General features: G+C 41.8%; 2 protein-coding genes across 5 annotated transcripts in view; one reads left to right on the forward strand and one right to left on the reverse strand.

Moving 5' to 3' along the window:
• LOC106562367 (tubby protein-like) overlaps positions 1-10,085 on the forward strand; it is a 104,761-nt gene extending 94,676 nt beyond the window's left edge. For all 3 annotated transcript variants that reach the window (XM_014127206.3, XM_014127209.3, XM_014127208.3), the window contains 7 exons: positions 232-353; positions 1,511-1,702; positions 2,185-2,297; positions 5,269-5,383; positions 5,870-5,968; positions 6,087-6,258; positions 7,251-10,085. In XM_014127206.3, the coding sequence (XP_013982681.1) occupies positions 232-353; positions 1,511-1,702; positions 2,185-2,297; positions 5,269-5,383; positions 5,870-5,968; positions 6,087-6,258; positions 7,251-7,384 (947 nt within the window). In that variant the 3' untranslated portion in view covers positions 7,385-10,085. The remainder of the gene's footprint in view (positions 1-231; positions 354-1,510; positions 1,703-2,184; positions 2,298-5,268; positions 5,384-5,869; positions 5,969-6,086; positions 6,259-7,250) is intronic.
• A 174-nt stretch (positions 10,086-10,259) lies between these two features.
• On the reverse strand, positions 10,260-14,922 carry LOC106562368 (protein RIC-3-like). 2 transcript variants are annotated; one of them, XM_014127212.3, is made up of 6 exons: positions 14,528-14,922; positions 13,760-13,995; positions 13,482-13,566; positions 12,593-12,662; positions 11,599-11,758; positions 10,260-11,377 (listed from the first exon to the last, which is right to left on the reverse strand). In XM_014127212.3, exons 2-5 carry the CDS (start codon positions 13,970-13,972, stop codon positions 11,677-11,679), a joined length of 450 nt encoding a protein of 149 aa, XP_013982687.1. In that variant the 5' UTR covers positions 13,973-13,995; positions 14,528-14,922; the 3' UTR covers positions 10,260-11,377; positions 11,599-11,676. The 2 variants fall into 2 exon arrangements, with proteins under 2 accessions (XP_013982687.1, XP_013982686.1); XM_014127211.3 differs by having other exon boundaries at positions 12,593-12,665.
• Positions 14,923-22,224: the final 7,302 nt, after the last annotated feature.

Genomic DNA, 22,224 nt, shown 5'->3' on the forward strand with positions numbered 1-22,224 from the left:
ACAGTTCACTCTACCCAGAACACTACCCTGCCTTTAGACAGTAGTGTATCCAAACCTCTCCATGAACTGATGTTTCAGAACAGAGGCTTATGTGTCTATGTTCCTGTGTGTTGTGTCTTTGTGTACAGTGCTTTGTGTATGGTGCAGCATGCATTTACAGTTCTGTTATTATTCAAACAGCATTACTAGGAGCACGACAATGCCATTACATTATGTATTTTCTGTTTGAAGGTATTTCTAGTAGTATGAACTTTGACGAAGAGGAGGATGATGAGGATGAAGTCAGTTCCAGTTCCTCTCAGCTCAACAGTAACACACGGCCAGGCTCTGCCACCAGCAAGAAGTCCTGCAAGGTACACTATCTGATGCTCTGTGGTCGTCTATTGATTCCTGACTCTTGGATGGAGCTTTTACTTTACACACAGTGTGCACTAATGCACCCTCTATTTGCTTTGTTCCTCTGCTCAGCGGGGCTCAGCCATTAGTCAATTTGGGGAATGACGACAGAGCAGTTTTGTGTTTTGGGCTACATTATGCTCAACCTATTCCTCTTTTGTATCTTTATTATTGTCATTTGAACTGTAGTTTGTTCATGCATGGAAGCAGCCCAGACATCTTCTGATGTGAATAGTTTTACCTAATGGAAATGGGAGTTTTTCCCCTGATCTCAGAACATAAGCAGTCTCATGAATCCATCTGAGAGGGGAAAGGGTAACTTTTGTATATCAAACTGCCTCTCTAAATCATGTCCTTGCTGAACTCTTTGGTAGCGGAATATAATATTCCTGTTGGAATGGCTTTCTATCATGCATATGACATACCCTGGCCCTTTGGCCCCCTGGCAGTTTTGAAAGGCTATTTATAATACCCCCTGAAAAGACAAATGACAGTCCACAAAATGGCAGGCTACTAAGTCTTAGGTTAGCTCTGGTATTTCTGACTTGTCCTCTGTCATATGCCGAAATAACTGCTGATTTATTATTTGTATGACTATTTTAAACCTGCAGGAAATGTGGTGTGAGAACAGGCTATTTTTCTCTGCTGTTTCTTTCCTCTCCTGCTGTCTGACTCAGAGGTAGAGCTAGTCAGAGGAGGCGGTGGGCTGTTTAGTCTCCTGTGGTTCGAGGAGGTTGAGGGGAAGTGACTCCTTAGTGTACTGTGGGCTTTAGAGAGGCACCTGACATCAGGAGTGACATTAGAAGCTACCCTGAGCACCTGACCATGTCACCAAGCTGCTGAGACAGTCTGTCTGTTACTATAAGTTTGGTTGTTAATCATGTCTCCTCGCTGCCTGGTTCTTCCATGTGGGTCTAACCCCCTGTTGAAACCCAGATGGCGTCTACACAGCCTCATGGTTTTAAACACAACGTGCTAATGTAGTTTCAGTCCCCAATGGATGTTTTATAATAACCATTACCATTTTATAATGGAAGGGAAGCAGAACAGCTGAAGGTCCGGTAATCTGATGTTTTGAACGTGGCATGGACTGATATGTCTTTCTGTCCATCAGGAGGCAGCCAAGGCGTCCACCCCTCCCGTCAGTGAGCCGGCGATCGACGTGGACGACCTGGAGGAGTTCACCCTGAGACCAGCCCCTCAGGGGATCACAGTGAAGTGCAGGATCACCAGAGACAAGAAGGGCATGGACCGAGGCATGTACCCTACCTACTACCTCCACCTGGAGAGGGAGGATGGGAAGAAGGTGAGTGTGGAGCAGAAGGATAAATACTTATCACACTGACAGAACGCAAAGTGTGACTCTTTAGGACAGGGTTGTTTAATGTCGGTCCTGGATGGCCAAAAAACTACTGCTTTTCAGGTACTGATATAGACCTAGGACACCAGGTGAGTGCAATTATATACCAAGTTGAAACAAAAATCAGAAGTGTTTCTGTCCTCCAGGACCAGAATTGAACAGCACTGCTTTAGGGCCACCATCCATCCTGACACCACTTGGCCCTCTGCCTATGAACAAAAACTGGTGTCAAATACCATCATGACACTGTGAATTAGCACGACCAATCAACCGTGACAGGCTGTGAAAGGAGTACATGCTTTGATTGTTTAGTGGAGCTGGTTAGATGAGGCTAATTTAGGTGTTGCAGCCTCAAATCCCAGGGCTTATTGATGATGGTGTTGTTTCTGATGATGTTGCTTTGCTAATTGGATTTGTTCTTGCCATAGGTGTTCTTGTTAGCTGGAAGGAAGAGAAAGAAGAGCAAAACATCTAATTACCTCATCTCCATCGATCCCACTGATCTGTCTCGAGGGGGGGAGAGTTTCATCGGGAAGCTGAGGTGAGTGAGTCTGCTGCTGTTTCTTCTGACCACGGGGCTGCAGCTGCCATTTTCACAATAATGAGCTCATCATTATGGGAAATCCAGGTTACCTTCCAAGAAGCTGTGGAAGATGGTTGTTTCTCTTTCAGACTGTAGGGCATAGGTATTACAACAATGTAGAGTAGAGCAAACTACTGAGTGCACGCTCATACTTATTTGTCAACTCCATGGCATTCTCTACCTTTAAAAATATGTTATGCAAGAAGGACGTTTGCCTTTTTGGAGTAGCTGAATGAATGTGCTGTTTGATATATGCTGTAATGAATTGGGGGCTATGCAGGTCCACACCTAGCTGCTCTCTTGGAGAAGACAAAGTAATTGGATTCATTACTTCCGTTTGAGGGCTCATTGTTGGGATGAGGAAGCAACACCTGCGTGTTGGTAGCCAGGGGGCCAGGGTTGATTAAAACAAGGACAGAGAGACTCTGTGGGAACACTGGAGAGGGGAGAGGGGCACTGCTGCAGCCTACACACCCTGGCAGACGCTTCCTATAAGGATGTGTGGGTGGATCTGCACTGACTACAGTATGTCTACATTGTTTTGATTCATCAGCTCTGTGTCTGTGTGTGTGTGTGCGCGCATGCATGCTGTGTGCACATACATACAGTGCCTTCAGAAAGTATTCACATAAAGTATTTCAATATTTTGTTGTGTTAAAATGGATTAAATTTAGATTTGGTGTCACTGGCCTACACACAATAACCCATAACATACACACAATACCCAGTGGAATTATGTTTTTATTTTATTTTTATTTAACCTTTATTTAACTAGGTAGTGGCTGCGATAGGCGAAAACTGAAGATGGATCAACAACATTGTAGTTATTCGACAATACTAACACATTTTTGGGGCAATTCCAACACAGCACATCACTGAGTATCACTCTTCATATTTTTATGGTGGCTGAGTCATGTTATGGGTATGCTTGTCATCGTCAAGGACTAGGGAGTTTTTGGGGATAAAAAGAAGCGGAATAGAGCTTAAGCTCAGGCAAAATCCTTTCACTCTGCTTTCCAACAGACACTGGGAGACAAATTCACCTTTCAGCAGGACAATAACCTAAAACACAAGGCCAAATATACACTGGAGTTGCTTACCAAGACAACATTGAATGTATATGAGTGGTGTAGTTGCAGTTTGGACTTAAATCGGGTTGAAAATCTATGGCAAGACTTGAAAATGGCTGTCTAGCAATGATCAACAACCAACTTTAGCTTGAAGAATTTTTTTCATTTTTCATCATACAATCCAGGTGTCCAAAGCTCTTCGAGACTTACCCAGAAAGACTCGCAGCTGTAATCACTGCCAAAGGTGATTCTAACATGTATTGACTCAGGGGTGTGAATACTTATGTAAATGAGATATTTCTGTATTTCATTTTCAAAACATTTTCAAAAAATCTAAACTTTTTTACTTTGTCATTAGGGAGTATTCTGTATAGATGGGTGAGAAAGAAAAAAATGACAACAAAATATGGAATAAGTAAAGGGGTATGAATACTTTCTGAATACTTTCTGTGACCAGATTTCACTGTGGGGGTTTATGTCAGATTTAACAGATTTTCTTTCTTCTAATGAGCTCTTTTTTGTTTACGCCCGTTCACACTCTCTTAAGCCTTAGCCCCACCCATCTCTTTAAGAATTCACATGTAAACGCATGGCCAGCAACCGTCAGCATGGTCGACCCTACATTATCTCAACCAATCGTGGCTAGCAAGGAAGGATTCTGTCTTTCTCCCTATATAGCTCAGGGCTTTCTCCTTGGCTAAACTAGGTTCATAATTAAACATTTTTATTCATATTTACGGATCCCGTACAAGTTTGTGATTAAGGCACATGAAAGTTCACATGTTCAAGAAGGCATTTGTGCAAAACAATCTACAAATATATTAAAACAGCCCTGCTGTGAAGTAGAAACTAGCCTCAAACGCTGCCGATCATGTAACCAGTCACATATTGTCTGGGCCTGCTCACTGTCTGTGTTAGTATAGAATAGTGCCGGAGCTCCAGGCTTTGATTTCCAGGCAGGCAGTGACATCAGCACTCCTCAGAGATAGCATCAGCTCTGCCACAGCACAGTGGCTCCACAGAGAGAGCCCCCCAGGTAGTCTAATCAAACATGGCCTGGCCACACTCTTCATTAATCTGGTGTACTGGCTGCTTTTGCTGGTCGATAGGCTACGCTCCCCTCCGCGCCTCTCGTCCCTCTCGCTCCTCACGCCTCTATCATCACAGTAACACTTGACTGATGGAGAGCTGGATTGAGATGAGCAGCTGACTTTTCACCTGCCACTTGTGAGAGTCATGGACAGGCCGCATAAATGAGCTCCTGACTTTTCAATTGACCTTTAAGAGCCGTCCAATCCGCCATTAGGGGCTCCAGTTGTGATTGAGGTAAAGGGATTAACAGAGATATGAGCCATTATTCAACCTAGCTGTGCAGACGTCTCATCTAACCCTCTCCAACTGTTTATAGCCATACAATTATTTATTTTGACAGCTGATAACGAAATAATGCAGTTTTAATTCATAAATTAAATTTACTATGGCAATAGTATAAATACCATAATTGTATGTACTGTAAGATATGATAAACACTAATTGTAATTTTAAATAATGAGATGGTGACTTTTGAACGACTAATGACTCAACCGTTTACCAAAAACGATGATGATGATGATGATGTAAACCATTTACATTGATTGCGCATCATGGGCTGGATACAAATGTATTGTTTTCTTAAGGTTGATTAGCAGAGCCTTTTTCCTGCTCATTGAGTCTGATTGAAGGATGGGCTCCAGGAGGTGACTGATTAGGGATAATGGCCACTGCCTTCATCTGTCTCAATGGCTCCTTGTCCCTTTAGTATGGCATGGCATACTCTCCCAGTCCCTCTGTATCCTCAGTGTGTTTTCTCTTCTCTACAGATCCAACCTCATGGGAACCAAGTTTACAGTGTATGACAGTGGACAGAACCCTGGGAAGACAACCTCCAGCCTAGAGGCTACTAACCTGCGGCAGGAGCTGGCAGCTGTCTGCTATGTGAGTCCTCCTGTTGTCTATTACCCAGATACAAACAGGCAAACATTAAGCTACTCTCAGGCCCATAGCTAATTAGCGTTGCCTTAGTCTGGGGGAGACATGGACGTGTCAGACACAAATAAGGGAGGAGAGGCAAGCAAGGTCAAATCCATACACTGAATCCAGAGACCGCACAAAGAGCACTACTCTCAGGCATTAGGACCAGCCCCCGTAGCCCCTTAATAACAGTGCCTTCATCTGGGGAGACATCGGTGTGTCGGACAAATAATAGCAAATAAAAGAAAGGAGGCTAAACCTGGATGAATCCATACAATGTTATGGGGTTAGTAGGCAAAGCCACAGAGCATTACTGTTGGAACATGGGGACACCTAGTGCTCACATTTAAATGGCAACAGTTTTGACCTGATACATTATCAACGAGGACTCATACTGTGGTTGACATAGACTGGACCATAATATAAGTCCCCACTATACTTATTTTTCAGGAAACCAATGTTTTAGGGTTCAAAGGACCTCGTAAAATGAGTGTCATCATTCCTGGAATGAACATGGACCATGAGAGAGTTGCCATCTGCCCACGGAATGTAAGTCAACAAAAATATTCCTCAATGTAGGAAGAGTATGTTAGGGACTGGTGCTGTGGTTTCAGTTGGTTGCCTTGAGTAATGGTTCACCTGTCTGTGACTTATCTTCGCCACTCAGGACCATGAGTCTTTGTTGGCGCGGTGGCAGAACAAGAGCACAGAGAGCGTGATCGAGCTTCACAACAAGACCCCCGTGTGGAATGACGACACGCAGTCCTACGTTCTCAACTTCCACGGCAGAGTCACTCAGGCCTCAGTCAAGAATTTCCAGATCATCCACGACAATGACCGTGAGCTCTCCAGATTCTTACTGCCTGCATGTCAAATACTTTGTGCATCCTATTCCCTAATCTGATGAAAAATTGGTGCACTATATAGGGCAGGGATGGGCAACCGTCGGCACGGCCCCCCTTTTAAAGGCCCTCTGATCAGTCGGGGTTTCAACTTACTGTTGCAAGTTAGAATAGTAGAATACACAGGTGTCATTTTGAAATGTGGTTGTGCATCAGCAGTTTTTCATCTTTTTATGTCAGTCACTGATAGTCAGTCAATTAGTCCATGTCAACATTTTGGGGGGGATTGCTAAATTAGTTTTGCGGCCAGCTATTGAACTACCGGCTGGAGGGCCCCTATTGATTTGGTTAGTCAGTCTCACTCAGATATCATGTTAAAAACTGCAAACATTTCTCTCCACCCTATTGCAGACAGTGTAGAATTGCAGGAAATTAGCTGTAAAAAATATAATTTTCCTCTCCACCCCATGGCAAAATATGTAGAATTGCAGCAAACTTGCTTTAAAACTGCAACACTTTCTGTACAGCCAATGACAACGTGTAGAATTGCATGAAATGAACTATAAAATGTAAAAATGATCTATTTTGTAGCCCCCACCCCCATCGAAGTTGCCTATCCCTGATATAGGGGATAGGGTGCCATTTGGTATGCAGACAAAGTACAGAGCACAGTGCAAGGATAACAGCAGGCCTGTCTATATTAACACACATACTAATCTCTCATGTTATCCTATATTTATGTAATTCTCTGAATCTGGCATACCGTAGGGTTTTTATTCTCCATATTTTTACTTATTCAAGAAATATCTTTACACTCACTTCTTTTAAAGTGATGTTTTTAAGGTCTAAATCTGCTACACTGTGTACGTCAAATAAATCAAATACACTTTTATTTGAGTAATGATAGTTTATATTGTTTAATGTAACTAAAACCCCACATTTATCAAGTTATCACTTCTTTGTTTTCTGTTTCTTCCTCACCCCTTTAGCGGACTACATTGTGATGCAGTTTGGGCGGGTTGCGGAGGATGTATTCACTATGGACTATAACTACCCTATGTGTGCCCTCCAAGCCTTCGCCATTGCTCTCTCCAGCTTTGACAGCAAGCTGGCCTGTGAGTAGCAGCCATCCTCTCTCCTTTCCTTCCTGAGAGGCTACCTGGCCCTAACTGAAGGCCTACTCATGGGCCTCCATTAGTCCATCAGTCCCCTCACCAAGGGCTGCAGTTAATCCCGGGTCACCATGGAGGCCCAACACTGTCCGAGAATCCCCCCTGGAATTTGCTTAAGCCGAGTATGGTGTGGAGACACAAACTGTCCGCAAGTGTATGTGTTCTGGTGCTCCTTAGGAACCCTTCCAATCTCTATTCTGGATAAGGATATGTCAATCAGTGAACAGGACAAGCACAAAGACTAATCCACTCTTGATTTTAATAGATCATGTTTTAAATTAAATATGTAACAATGAATTCTGTTACTTTATGGATCCGTTGTGGAATTCTAACATTTCTTTAACCATTAATTACTTTTCAATGAATTTAACATTTATTGCAGCAACAAAAAAACGAACAACTGTTCATCGTCATGTTGAATTGGTTGAAGGAGTTTCATCATAGTAATTAACCCCCACATGCCACCTTTAACTTATTCAATATTGGACTGGAAACCATTAGGTTACAAATTAGGACCCATTCAAGATTGAAAACATAATTCAAGATAAAGCTCCTAACAAATAACACTTTAACTTCATAACTGTCACTAATATTACTTATTTGAACATCACATAACATTCACATCCATGTATGTTTTTATATTGTTATTTATGTATTTATACATATCCACGACACAGGTAACTGACAAAATAAAGGAAACACCAACATAAAGTGTCTTAATAGGTTGTAGGGCCACCACAAGCCAGAACAGCTTCAATGCACCTTGGTATAGATTCTACACGTGTCTGGAACTCTATTGGAGGGATGCGACACCATTTTTCCACAAGAAATTCCATCATTGGGTGTTTTGTTGATGGTGGTGGAAAATGCTGTCTCAGGCGCCGCTCCAGAATCTCCCATAAGTGTTCAATTGGGTTGAGATCTGGTGACTGAGACACACACCCTTTTAAACCCCCTATACTTCTTTGAGACCCCTCTTTCAAATAAATGGATATCTCTTCTTCTAGCCATGGTAGCCAAAATAATGGGTAACTGGGCATTTTTATACATGACCCTAAGGATGATGGGGTGTTAATTGCTTAAATAACTGAGGAACCACACCTGTGTGGAAGCACCTGCTTTCAATATACTTTGTATCCCTCATTTACTCAAGTGTTTTCTTTATTCTGGCAGTTACCTGTATGTTGTTCTTAAGTGTGTCCATATCCTTAGTTTACACTCATTGAATCTTTGTTTTTGAGCCTGAAGCACACATGATTGAAGGGAATATCTGTCATACCGACACAGGATAAAAACAGATAGTTAGTCAATTGGACATGAACAGACCAGGTCAAGTCAAGGGCATGACACACAGTCTGTGCACCTTGTAAAACATCATATCACACTATCAAGTATGAGAATGTATAGGATGGAGCACTTTAATGACGTTTACAGTGTATGTGAAATAGCTGTACATATTGTGCCTTTGGAGACAAAATCCAATTTTATGCTTTAACTTTATCAGATGTTCTTTCTCTGAGACGGGACTTTGTAATGCACCTGACCTGTCTGAGCCTGGGATTCTTTTTCTGCCTGCTTCCTCTCCCACCCTCTACTGATGGGATTTGGTCCCTTTTCTATTTGGTTATATCTGATTATATTATTTTCAGATGATGAAGTCACTAAAGTCAGGTTTTTTATATGCCCCTACTGTAAATTCTCAACTCCCTGAATAAAATATGATTTACTAATTTGTCCCCAGGAATCTTAACAAATTTATATTCAGTAATATAACGTACAGAATCGGTTATTGGCACCAGGCGTAAGACCATGGGCATTGTGGTTTGCAGATGCACTCATATCTTCATCTGACATTATCAGATGAACTGATAACATCCATCTGATAATGTGAATCATTTCACATGTTATCAGAGACCAAACCACTCAGATATGGCAAGGATAGTAGCAGGCCTGCGTGTATTAACACACATACTAATATCTCATGTTATCCTATATTGACATCATTCTCTATGAATCTGGCATACCAGAGGATTTTATTCTCTATATTTTAGTGAATCAATAAACATCTTTACCCTCCTTTTAAATATATATATATTTTTCTGACTTTATTGAACAGATAGAGAGGATGATAGTGGGGAAAGATGGAGAGGTTGTGTCAAAGGGCAGTAGACTGGATTCAAACCTATGCTGATAATGTAGAAATGTGCTGGAGGCTGCGACATTACCACTAGACCACCTGGCCACACTTGTTGAGAGGCAAAAACCTTTCACAAAATATATGATGGATATTAAGTGGAAAATGAAGACCAAATGAAGGCAACAGCAAAGAACAATCTCTAATGAGGCAGCTCATTGCTATTGTAAGTTATGAAAAAGGGTCTACTTTAATCAACCATGATATTCCTGTTTTTTAGTAATGTGTTCCAACTCTTCTGAATTTTTAGGCAAACTGTTGAGATCCTTGCAGAAAAAATACTGTGCTTTTCATATCAAGTTTCTTTGTGTCCAAGAAACAAGGCCCTTTCATTCTATGAGTGTGTTTAGTACTGTTTCACTGTAATGTAAAATGTGTACATTGTTCAATATACAGTGTTTGTATACACACAGTTCTCTGATTATGAAAAAAATAAAACTTCAATGAGTCAAACAACAGTCACATGCACCCACAGCACTATGTATACTCTCTGACTGAACCCCCTGAGATGTGTGTGAAGTGATGATATGGTCGTAAAGGACAATAGGCAGCTAGGACAGTGGATAGTGTCCTCGAGGACAGCGGTACGGTAGTAGTGTATTCAACAGGAAAACAGGAGACTCAGATCCAACTCATGGACAATTCATTTTTTATTACAAATACATTCTGGGCTTAATAGTTGCTGGTTTGAAAAAATATTTTTCATATGACCTTTTAATAGAATGTGTCCACTTTAATAGATCTGAGATACAAAAGCTGGACTTGACCGATCTACATCTGTTTACTCATTTGTGGGTCCCTGCGCTCTCTCTCTCTGTTTACAATCTATCCCAGAGGACACCAGGGTCTCTACAATGCTTGACTGCCATATTGGAATAAGGTTAGAGTCAGATGGTTTGATGTCTGCCATCAAAGGACATGGTGAATTGTGGGTAAATGGTTTTCTTTAAAGCAGCATGAATATTAGGGTATTAGGTAGTCTAGTTAGGATCACAAAATCCACCCACTGAGCAGCATCTTCTGTCTTGTGACGCAAGGAGACAGGATATAAAACGGGGATTTGCATAAGGAGAGGTACATTCTTGGGAATATTCAGAACATTCAGTAAGGTCAAAGGGCTAGAGAGGCTAGTTTAGGATGAGCTAGTTTCTTCATTGACTCTGCCCTCTGTCTCTCTCCTGTTTCTCATCCTGAGAAAACTCCCAATCCCCAGCTCCCCAGACATAACTGGTGGGGTGAAGCTGTCTGTCTCTTCAGACTGAGACAGTAGAATGTACTCTTCTTCCATCTCTTCTTCTGCTTCTGGATTACTACAGATGTCACAACTAAAACTGAGAGCCTCGGCCTCCATCAGTGGGTCTTCATCACCTACTACTTCCTCTGTCTCATCCACTTGCTCCTCTTCCTCCTCCTGTTCTTCCTCTTCATACCTATATTCATAGACCGTATCCTGCTTAGGGTAGTGAAACACATCTTTGTGGTCGCTGAATCTGATTTGCTTTTTTACTCTGCTGGGACTACTACCTTTTTCTTCCATTCCTCCTTCAGGAGGTGGAGGCAGGCAGAGCTACTGCTCCTCCTCTGCATCCTCTTCTTTTACCTCTTCCTCATCCACCACCTCCTCAGCCAGGGCCTCAGCAGTGGGTATCTGAGTCAGCAGCAGGCTCCTCCAGGATGGTGATGGGGTCATAACTGCCGCTGCGCCTGCCTCCGGGCTCCTCATACTGGGGGTAGGTCTTCTCAGGGTAGCCTGGAGAGAGAGAGACAGACATGGAATGACAGGGACACACTCTGTCCCCTCTGGTAATCAGAATATCAACTGTCTCACAGTCCGTTTTGCTAACTTACCTTTTCCACTTAACCTCTGTCATAATTCTATAGAAGTACAGTAAATAATACTCAAAGCCTCATGTGAATATTATTTTATGTGTGGTGAGTGACAGAGTAGCCTGCTGTGTTGTGTTAACCTACCCTTCCAGTCAGCAGCATAGGGCACCATCTCAGCCTCCAACTCAGGTGTGGCTCCCTCCATCAGTCGTACCTCCTGCATCAGTCGTACCAGCTGATTTTACTCAGTTTCTGCAGTAACTTCTCCTGCTTGGATGCTCTTCTAACCTTGCTGCTAGTCCTGCTGCATGCCACCAGAGAGCAGCAGAGAGGGGGGAAAAGTGGGCCTCAATACCAATGCGGTCTTTCTCCCATTCATACCACAGTGCTTTCATTCTGATCAATCTTTTTCTATAGCCTGGAGATTATTCATGCTCATGATAACCTTTTATGCCTTCCTGCAACACTTTCACAGATTACAAATGTAAAGTCAAACACATTTTAATGAAATGGCTAAACACTTCCTCTAGGATGAGCAATATTAAGAAGTTATTGTGAAGAGTTGAAAAATGGCCTGCAGAGAGAAGTTAATAGCTGAGATTTGTCCTGAAAGGAGATATTTCTCTCTGAAAAGGATTGGAAATCTACTCCAGTATGGGGTAAAAATGAAGAGAGCCACTAATTGCATGTTATTGATCTAATATACCCCTTATTAAGAAAGATCAGAGTGAATATTGTTATCTGTTATTGGAGATCGAATATTCACCTTCCATGGATGGTGGCCCCAATCTCTGTGTAAAACAGGAGGCTTTTACATGTACATGCTTTCCTTCAAGTTGCATCAAATCTACAATGAAGTACAATCTTCATGAAGCACAAAATATACACTTGCATGGTGGGCAAGAGTGAACCTATAAAGATTGTCATGTCATATTTTAACAGTTGGATCCGGACAAAAAAACAAATGGCACATGAGCAAAGGAATGCCTGAATATGGAAGAGTTAATCAAAGCATTTACCCTTTCATTTTTATGTGGCGTCCACCCTGATTTACCCCTGAAATTGAGTAATTTCTTTGGGCTCTTCTTAGATCTGGGCTGTGAGAAGTGGTGTGTAAATGGAAATATGGGCCGTTTACCTGTCAGGAGTGCTGCTCCTTCTGGAGACGATCCTCTCCATCACCCTCTCTGTCTCCAGCAGCTCATCATCTGCTGGGAGGGAAACATGGCAGTCACGGATTTAAAGAGCAAACTCATGCATGGACGCGCACACACACCATACCTAGAGTTGCTTTCCAATGTTGCAGAAAGCCTTGAGCTTCAACATTCACTATGCATGTTCAGAACTACACGTTCAATACTCAGGAATGGAAAGGAATCAACCATTGTGACTCAATGTTTCTTAATTACGGAAGGTGAGAGTTGCATTGATACATAGGACATTAATAGATTTCTATGCTTGTCCCTGTCACATTGTCCCCCACCCCTACCCCCTTGGCATTCATTTGATGAATGGAGCTAAACCTCTTAGTGCTGATCCAAAATACATGCAGTAATTGGTATTAGACACTGCTGGGCTGAAACAACATTACTTCTGATTGCTAATCCAGGTCTAACAAAGGCAGGGAACAAAGCTCCCTGCGAATTGGACAGGATCCTAATCTACCTTATCATGGAGTTGCTTAAATTGGAGCTACTGATACATTCTGCAGGGGCCCTGACAAATGGAACGATCAAAACAATGAAACAATGAGGAAGTTGATTGAAAATAAGCCCTCAAAGTCATGAAAGAGGTGACTGTTAGAGAGGAGCTCATTTGTCAGATGACATTTCTCCTCGCAGGGTGTGCTATATCCTGCATTAGTCTTTCATCAGGGTGAATCATCACGGAATGTAGAACCTAAATGGTGTGTGTGTTAGGGAGGTCAGGTGTGTGGGACTCTTATCAACTGCGCTATGAGATAAAAGGTACATCATTGTGTCATTCACAATGGCCTAGCTATTAATGATGTGATGCTGTCTACTTACTCCTCTTCTTCTGCCAAGCTTCAGATGACATTGTAGGAAATCGGCATACCAGTTTAGTACTTTTTCCTTTAGGCCTAGTTGTCATCTGTGAATACAACAATGCATTTATGGTATGCACACCTTGTAATGTACTGGATGCACTAGACTCCTAGCCAGTATAGGTATTACATGGATGCTGTTAAAAACTGTAATAGACTACATCTTCTACATTCCTGCCTCTAAATAGTTTGTCTATCCATTTGACTGAGCCAGTGTAGGGTGGACGTTGTGCAGCTTACCTTAAATATGATGAAGAGGATGTACAGTAGGATTCCAAATCTGTAGATGGGAATGGCCTGGCTGATCAGATTGGATTTAGTGGCTCCTCGGATCTGAAGTGTGCCCATGCCTTTGACTTTAGCCAGGACCTCAGGGCTGTGGGGCCCAGAGTCATGAGTCCCCTCCATCCACTGTCTGAGGCCCTGCTCTGGCATCTGTAGGTGATGCATCATGGGAGGATAATACCCAGGACCAACTAGGATGAGAGCAGAGAGCACTGATCAACACACTAGGAAGAAGCCTGCAGCGTTCAATGATTAATCAATTTACAGTTTACTGAACACAGCACACCTCTGTCAGATATAACGGGTGAAAGATACAGTATAATATATTATGGAGCGAGATGGTCACAATGAAGAACAGGAAAAACAAGACAAATCCAATGACTTTATTTGAGTGGTGTGGGAGTTCATAAAACTGGCAAGGGCAATGAGGAGCAGAACACAGCACAGAGGATAACCTCCTAGACTAAATAGATGCATACAACCTGATGATGATGACAAAATTGTAGGCTATAATAACTTACTTAGGCTTCTGGCAAAATGCATAGACTTATATGAAATGCTGTATTCAATAGTTACATGCAGTTACTGTACGTATTATATATTATCTAGCTTTGCTGGCAGGTTTGCAGATGGCTAGAACGATACGCAAAATATGGAATTATCTTCCAAGCATCAAAGCCGAGCTGCACATCAACAGAACGGATCAGTGATAAGCTGCCTTACCCTCGGGCTGCCCTACATCCTTCTTCCCTCTCGGTAAAATTATTTAGGGAAGGAAAAACGAAACAGAGGACAGAGCAGAAAATCAGAGTAACCTTCTGCATAGTTCTCATCAACGTTTTGTTACAGATAAACTGTACTAGAGATGGTAGAGAAAGGAGTATCTTTGGATTTACATTAAGCCTCTGGTCGTCACTAGTTACCACAACCACAAAGTCACAATTATGGCTACACTCCGCCCATTTCTACAATTGTTCTTCTTAAAATCAGATTTTAAACCTAACCACACTGCTAACTTGCCTAACCTTAAATTTTGCCCATAAACCTATTTTTTACGATATAGTCCATTTTGACTCTGTGGCTGTGGTAACTAGTGGAAAACCAAACCTCCAGCATCCTTCCTGATTTTACAGCTCGACGGAAGTGACCTGTTTTGTTTTGGCTTTGTGATTGGTGTATTTTCATGAGGTTTGCAGTAGTCATGGCTGAAAGGCATCCAAGCTTTTATCAAATTAACGTCAGATTTTACTTTTTGTAGCAGGTTAGGATAATTAGGTTAAGATTAGGAAAAGGGTAAGGGTTAGCTAAAATGTTAATAATATATACTTTTGACGTTAATTTGACAAATACTGGATTATATCTAGCAAGGCCTGCTTGCAGTCTCATCCATGAGAGGCGTTATCCGCGGTCCAACAAAGTAGGCCCTACGGTGTAATTCTGAAGATATCCATCAGATGGCAGTGCAGCTTTAGCTATTGGAAAGGAACGCTTCCGCTACCTCGCTCTCCAACCAAAGTACGTCACGAATTGAGGAGCAAATACAATTGGTCAGATTTCTACAACTCATTTACCAATCACACCATGTTTTGATTTGTATTCGCATCGTGATTGGTGTATGAACCCACAGGAGGCCATTTGAAATGTATAAAATCATCATTTATTTTCCGTGTCTGTAATCTAATTATAATGTAGGCTGATCAATGTGGGAGGAGCTATAGGAGAGCAGGCTCATTATAATGGCTGTTTTTAGACTCAATCAGGCAACGCAATTTTATTCCCTTGTCCTTTAGTGTAATACTTTTTGAATCGCTTCAGTATGATAAAACAACCTGTAGGTGAAACTGTTGCAGTTTTAATGTAGCTCTTGCCTGTCTCAGGTGGGTCCATGCTATCCAGAATCCTTGGGATGGCCCTACCCCCTTTGAAGTTTACATTTTAAATGGTTAGGCCGGTCAGGCCTTGGCAACTCCAGTCCTCGGGGCCTGATTGGTGTCACATTTTTGCCCCAGCCCCAGCTAACACACCTGACTCCAATAATCAACTAATCATGATCTTCAGTTAAAAATGCAATTAGTTTCAATCAGGTGTGTTTGCTAGGGGTGGGGGGGGAGGAGTGTGACACCTATCAGGCCCCAGAGGACTGGAATTACCCAGGCCTTTAGGGTAGGGACGTCACACGGATCCCAGATAGCACTGACCGTCTCAGCTATTGGCAATTGTAATCATGAGCGGGGTCAGTTACCATGAGTATAAAGATGGCGGTTTCTGTTAGTTCTGTAAGTTCCATTTACCATGGCATAGGCTAGGCGGTACAGGGAGGATGGTTGAGCGGCCTATTATATTCCGAATTCTGAGCAGTACGCCAGATTGTAAATATTTATGACAAGTCACCGAACAAAATACTTACCCTACTCTAAACTTTACAGATATAGTTCCATATTATTGATATTTCACATAGGCCTACAGTATCAGTCCTTCAGGAATATTGACAAAGGTCCCCCTGAGACAATGTTAGTCTAATCTCATTACCGAAGTTGGCCTACAGTAATTGTGTTTATTGTGCAATAATAATTGCCCAGGATGATTTATTTTATGTGATTGTTTTGTAGCCTGCGTAGGCGAAGCTAGCAGAGTTTAGTCCACTAAAGTTAGTGTCCAATAGACCTTGGTTAAGGCCCACTCATTTTGTTTTATGAGTGTGAATGTATAGTTTAGCCACATGAGGTCTGAACATAGATTTATTAAAGCAATTACATTTTCCCTGAAAGGTGACATTTTGAGAAGGCATGCAAAGAAAGAAAACAATGTGGCTGTTACAGTGATATCACTCTGAAGGTTGCCACCCTGTCTCTCACAGCAGTCTGTCATTGATCTCAGGCAGGCCGCATCAAAATACCTCCTCCAATGTGGTTTGGGAACACAAAGTAATCCTTGAACTTCACGCTTAGATTATAAACATAAAACACTCAGATCAAGTCCCAGTTAGTGTGAACTGCATGGCCAGCATGGAATCAATGTACAGGAGCTCTCACAAGCATCTTTTGCTTACCTTTATTCAAGATATTATAATTTTACAATGTGGCGTTAAAGTCAAACCTTTATAGATCTTGTAGGTCTTACCAATATTCGTGTTGAAATTAAATTCAGTGAAAACTGTCACCAGTGTACATTATTTGCCATCCACCCACCATAATATTTTAATCCTGGGAAACAAATATGCATTTGTGTACCCTCTCTTGGAGGAATGGATTATGTGTAGATTATCTGTGCCAACCAGCAGATGATTTGAACAGAGATTAAAGATGTTTAATATGGCAGATAGCGAACGATATGCTGAGAGTTTTTGTCACCACACACTTACTTCAAAGTACTGTGGATGTGCCATAGCATTTAACAATATCTGGGTATTAGGGATTTCGTTCATTGTGATTCTTGGCCTTAAATTGTGGGTACTTTGAAGAAAGGAGAGTTTAATTTTACCACTGTCACCCTCCCCCCATTTCACTTTCATTTTCCTATTATTCGAGTCAACTCAACTGTGAATTGGCTCAAAATGTATTTCCATATTCCCCATAATTGCAGTGTTGTTAAAATAAGACTTTGATGGTTCTCATGGAAACCCATAAGTACACATCACGCTGTGCAATTACTTGAAAAATAAAACCTGCTAATGTCAGAGTGGTGAAAATATCACAGTGCACTCCCATTTCCAAAATCCAACTGGGAAGTATTACATTTTGAATTCGGCCACATGCATGCTCACAGACACATGGAAAAGCCGTTATGAGGAATGAAATACTAAGGTCTGTGGGTACATTTTGGACAGTGCCTTTGGTAATTTGCCTCTAGTTTGGACAATGCCACGCAGGAGGTATGTGTGAGAGTATGACCAATTCACACTGCAGTGCGGCACATTGGTAATACTAGGCACTCTGCCTTTATCTGTTTACTGCGCCTCTCTCTTATCAAGTCTTTAATTACTTAATTATTCTTCATTAGGCTCAATTAAAATACAATAGACTCGCTGCAGCAAAAGTCAGGCAATTTCTGCTCCCTCTCAGCAGTGTACAAAGCACAACAGAGGGAGGCTACCGTGCTTGCCCTTCTATATGTACTTGGAAAAACAAGTTTTTCTTATTCCTTAGATGAAAGTCCTGGGTTCTCTTATTGTTATATTAACAGCAAAATGTAATACCGACTCTTATGAAATGTTCATGCTCCTCTACGTCTTGTGAGCAATAGATTCACATACATGGCAATCAACACACCTTCACCAAACAAAATTGCTTTCAGAAATGGAAATTGTTTTCTTTCTCTATATTCATGCAAGTGATTTGGTGTGCAATGTCACCTTACTCAGTGGTAGCGCATAGCGGGCCCAGGTTTACGTCAAGTTGTTTTCCCTCCCCCTCTTTCTGCCTCTGTCTAAATCAGTCAATTTATTTCCAAATTGCAAGTTGAGTGTAGGAGCAAGGGCTTTTCAGTGGTGGCGAAATATTAAATCAATGCACTCCTATATAAGGAGAAGGTTTAATTTTTTATTTGATATTGATGGGGATGAACCTGGCTTTGAGTGTCATGAAGGACACACTGTTACAAATCCCAGGCCTTTATATTCATAGAACAAAGACAGTTGTGAAAAGTGAATGAGGTGGATTAATGGAGTCGAAGGAGGATGCTGTGCTGTACAGCTAGGACAGTCCTTGAGTGGCTCTAGTGCTGCTGTTGTCAGACTTTATTTATTAGCATCACAAGAAGGACAGTTGCCACAACTCTTTAAATAATCCACTGGTAACAAATGACCATGGGATCAAATTTAAATGTGTGCTACCTTTATGATTATCCTGATCCAAAACATATAGAGAAGTAATTTATTTTATTTAACCTTTATTTAAACAGGAAGTTCTCTTTCACAGATGAGCCCTGTATACACATCAATACACATCAAATATTGGTGGACACATAGAGATAGAACAACTGTTCTGTTATCTATGGATGGGCATTGCCACTAATGATGATGGTGATGATGATGATGAAGTAGACCTATTGTGCTGTTTCAGAGCTTGCATATGCGTCTGCTGGTTAGCTTTCAAGAGTTGTTTACACCGTAATCAGACCTGCAGCAGAGTTGTACAAGTGGTGAGACCCAACTCACTGGATGAGATTCTACTATACAGCATCTCCACCCAGACTTTAACAACAAAGACAAAGGGAAGGCTAGCTTCTTATTCATCAACACATTTAGATAATCGTTCATTATTGGGAAAGAAACCAGGTCAGCAACAAAAAAACAAACCCATATATCACATTCTAAAAACAATTTTTGTTAGGCTACATCTGGATTCTGCAATTGTAACATCTGCTGTGACAAAAATAGTAATTTAGTCTTTTTGTATTTCCATGACTGAAATCCTAGGGAACTAAAACAAGCTGTGTTTTATTCTGTTCTGTTTGTTTCACAGAGAGGGAGAGAGAGAGGATAATTACACCTGCTTGGCCTATCATTTTAAAGGTAAGCCATGGCTGATCGTCTTTTCACAGAGGGAATGAACAATTGATTAGCTTTGTTTGACATATAGAGTTACTCAGCTGTGAACTGTATCTGTGTCTTCCCCTTTGATTGTGTTAGCCCTGTGCTGGGCTCCAGAGGGGCGCGCCACCAGGGTGGAGCCGCCGCTGAAGTTCACCTGATACAACTTTGATCTTCACCAGCGGGGGTGGAGAGGATTTTATTTAAGGTGTCTCAGCATCTCCGTGGCATTGCGCTGTGTGAGGTACACAGTGAAATTGCAGGTTTATTTGCGCTATGCTGGATGTGTGCCCTTTCTCGCAAGTGCACACACACACTAAACACACACACACTAAACACACACACACTAAACACAAACACACTAAACACAAACACACAGATCATTGAACCCCTCTTGGTTCTGCCCCATCAGGGTTTTGCCCACAACTGCAGTGTTGTAAAGCTGCAGCTCAGTGTGCCCACCCTTTGGCTGGAGAAACATGCCTGCAGGCACCAGTACTGGTACTGATACCATATCAGTACTGGAGGGCCTGAAGGCTAGTGCAGCACAGGTAATATACAGTATTTGTCTATATGTTCACTCATCCTCTCTGTCTGTCTGATTCCAGGACTCCCTCTGCCATGTTGGTGACATGGTGAGTGCTGAAGCTGTGCAGCTGCTAGGCTAGGAGCCTGCTGGACATAGTGAGGAGAGGAGAGTCTTTGTTATGGATGACCGCAGACTGTTCTCATTTATCATCTATATACTGTTATGCTATATGTGGCCCTTAAAGCATCTCAACCAGCTGAAATAGGCCGACTCAAAGGAATACAGTATCTCAAAGCTTAGACTTTCTGTTATACAGTAGGCTCATGTAATATACTGTATACATTTTCTGTTGTGAGTGTTTCTGATGCCACTTGGTAAATTATATGCATTCTGTGCTGTCGCATTAATGAAGAAGACGATGTTGATGCCATTTACATTAAAATACTTTCTGTCTGGCATCAACATAGAAACTAAAACAAAGAATAAGAGACAACATACATTCTCTCTGGTAATTACATGAATCACATACTGTATGTATTCTGATTCACTGTATATTCAGCTATGTTTATGATTGGGATTACTAAAGCATCTTTCTGTTTCATTTCCAGTCAACAATATGCTAGTTTTGTCTTATCAGTATTGGAATTGCCCAAATCGGCTGAATAGTATGTTGGGTACATTGATATGATACATTGATACATTGATATGTTGGGTATTGTGTGTGTAATCAAACACATTGAGTGTTTGTGTGAGTCTCAGATAAGATACCACTGTTGAAATATGACAAACAGGTCCAAACATTACAGAGCATGTTTTGTCGTTTCCTAATAGATGTTTTTATCTCTTATCAGATAACAGCAATCAAATGTATTTATAAAGCCCTTCTTACATCAGCTGATGTCACAAAGTGCTGTACAGAAACCCAGCCTAAAACCCAAAACAGCAAGCAATGCAGGTGTAGAAGCACAGTGGCTAGGAAAAACTCTCTAGAAAGGCCAGAACCTGGGAAGAAACCTAGAGAGGAACCAGGCTATGAGGGGTGGCCAGTCCTCTTCTGGCTGTGCTGGGTGGAGACATAATAGAGAGCATTTATACCAGGCACTACAAGAACCTGCAGAATGGAAGCTGGCATTTTGGTGAGTGTTCCAGTTCCTCCTATTTTTTAACCACTCTCTCTCTCCCTGACCATGGTGTTCAAAAGTTTACAAGGTCTGTAGTGTCTGCATGGTAAGCATTTTACCACAGAAAATTAGGAAACAGTTCGTCGCACTTCTGCTCCATCTGAGCACTCCATTTAAAGTAGTCGCTAGGCGGATAAACAGCAGAATGTCTCCCCTGTGTGTTCATGGCACCTTGAATGCCCTTAACCACTACTAATAGGAGATAATGATTAGTGCTCTGCGAAAAAGAGAGATTATTTTTTGAATTATTAACAAGTTAACTTTGTAGTGGAAGCACTTTATCCCTGAGGACAAACACCCCAAATGTTTGCAAAATATAATTAAGCCGAGGCATCTTTAAATGTCATTGCAGCCTGTGCCATGTTTCAAATTGTTCTGCATCAACAGAATTTAACGAGATGGCTAAGGAATCCATTTCCTGCAAGCATGTGATAAGCTACACATACAGTGGAACACTTTCATTGATTGCCAAAATAAAGCATTTTGTATGCAAATGGGGAATGGAGTGGCTAAGCTGATTCAGCCTCATGGACACCAAATAATGGCCTTTACAATTAATACTTTCGCATGCTAAATTTCATCTTCTATTTAATGGCTCTAAAACATCATTTACACATGCCCAAAAAAGAGGAAAAAGTGTGTGGTGTTCCAATGGATTAATATGAAAGCCAACAAACAAATAAAAAGCCGGAGCTCCCTCCATCCCCCCTCGTATATTGGTCCCTTTCCCGTCGTCTCATGCTCCTGCACATTTTGGATTAACTGATAATCTTTGAACATGAAGGAAGGTCTTCTCACCCCCAGGGGGTGGGGTGTTGAGGGGGAGAGCGCTGCAGGACTGGAGCCTAGCACTGCATTGTGTCTATGTAATGTGCTTGTCTTGGACTTGTAAACACGGTTCTTTTGTTGTGGTAGTACAGCCTACATCCACCTTCCCTGCTTCAGGTTTTTGTTTAATGAGACTCACAGGTCTGTACAGATAAAGGCCATGCAGGAGTTCTCACAGGGCAGTCAGAGTAACGGTAATACTTGTCAAGAAGACTCAATAAAGCAGTCCAATGGAAGCCCTTTAGCAGCTGGCTGTTGGCCGTGTAGTAGTACCCGACACACCACTTGTCTTCCATTAGTAAATATCTGTGGGGCTCGCTGTTGAACTGCCTGGCCCCATCACTATGCCTGT

The sequence above is a fragment of the Salmo salar genome, chromosome 11, assembly GCF_965601325.2.
Source record: "Salmo salar chromosome 11, fSalSal1, whole genome shotgun sequence".
Lineage (NCBI taxonomy): Eukaryota > Metazoa > Chordata > Actinopteri > Salmoniformes > Salmonidae > Salmo > Salmo salar.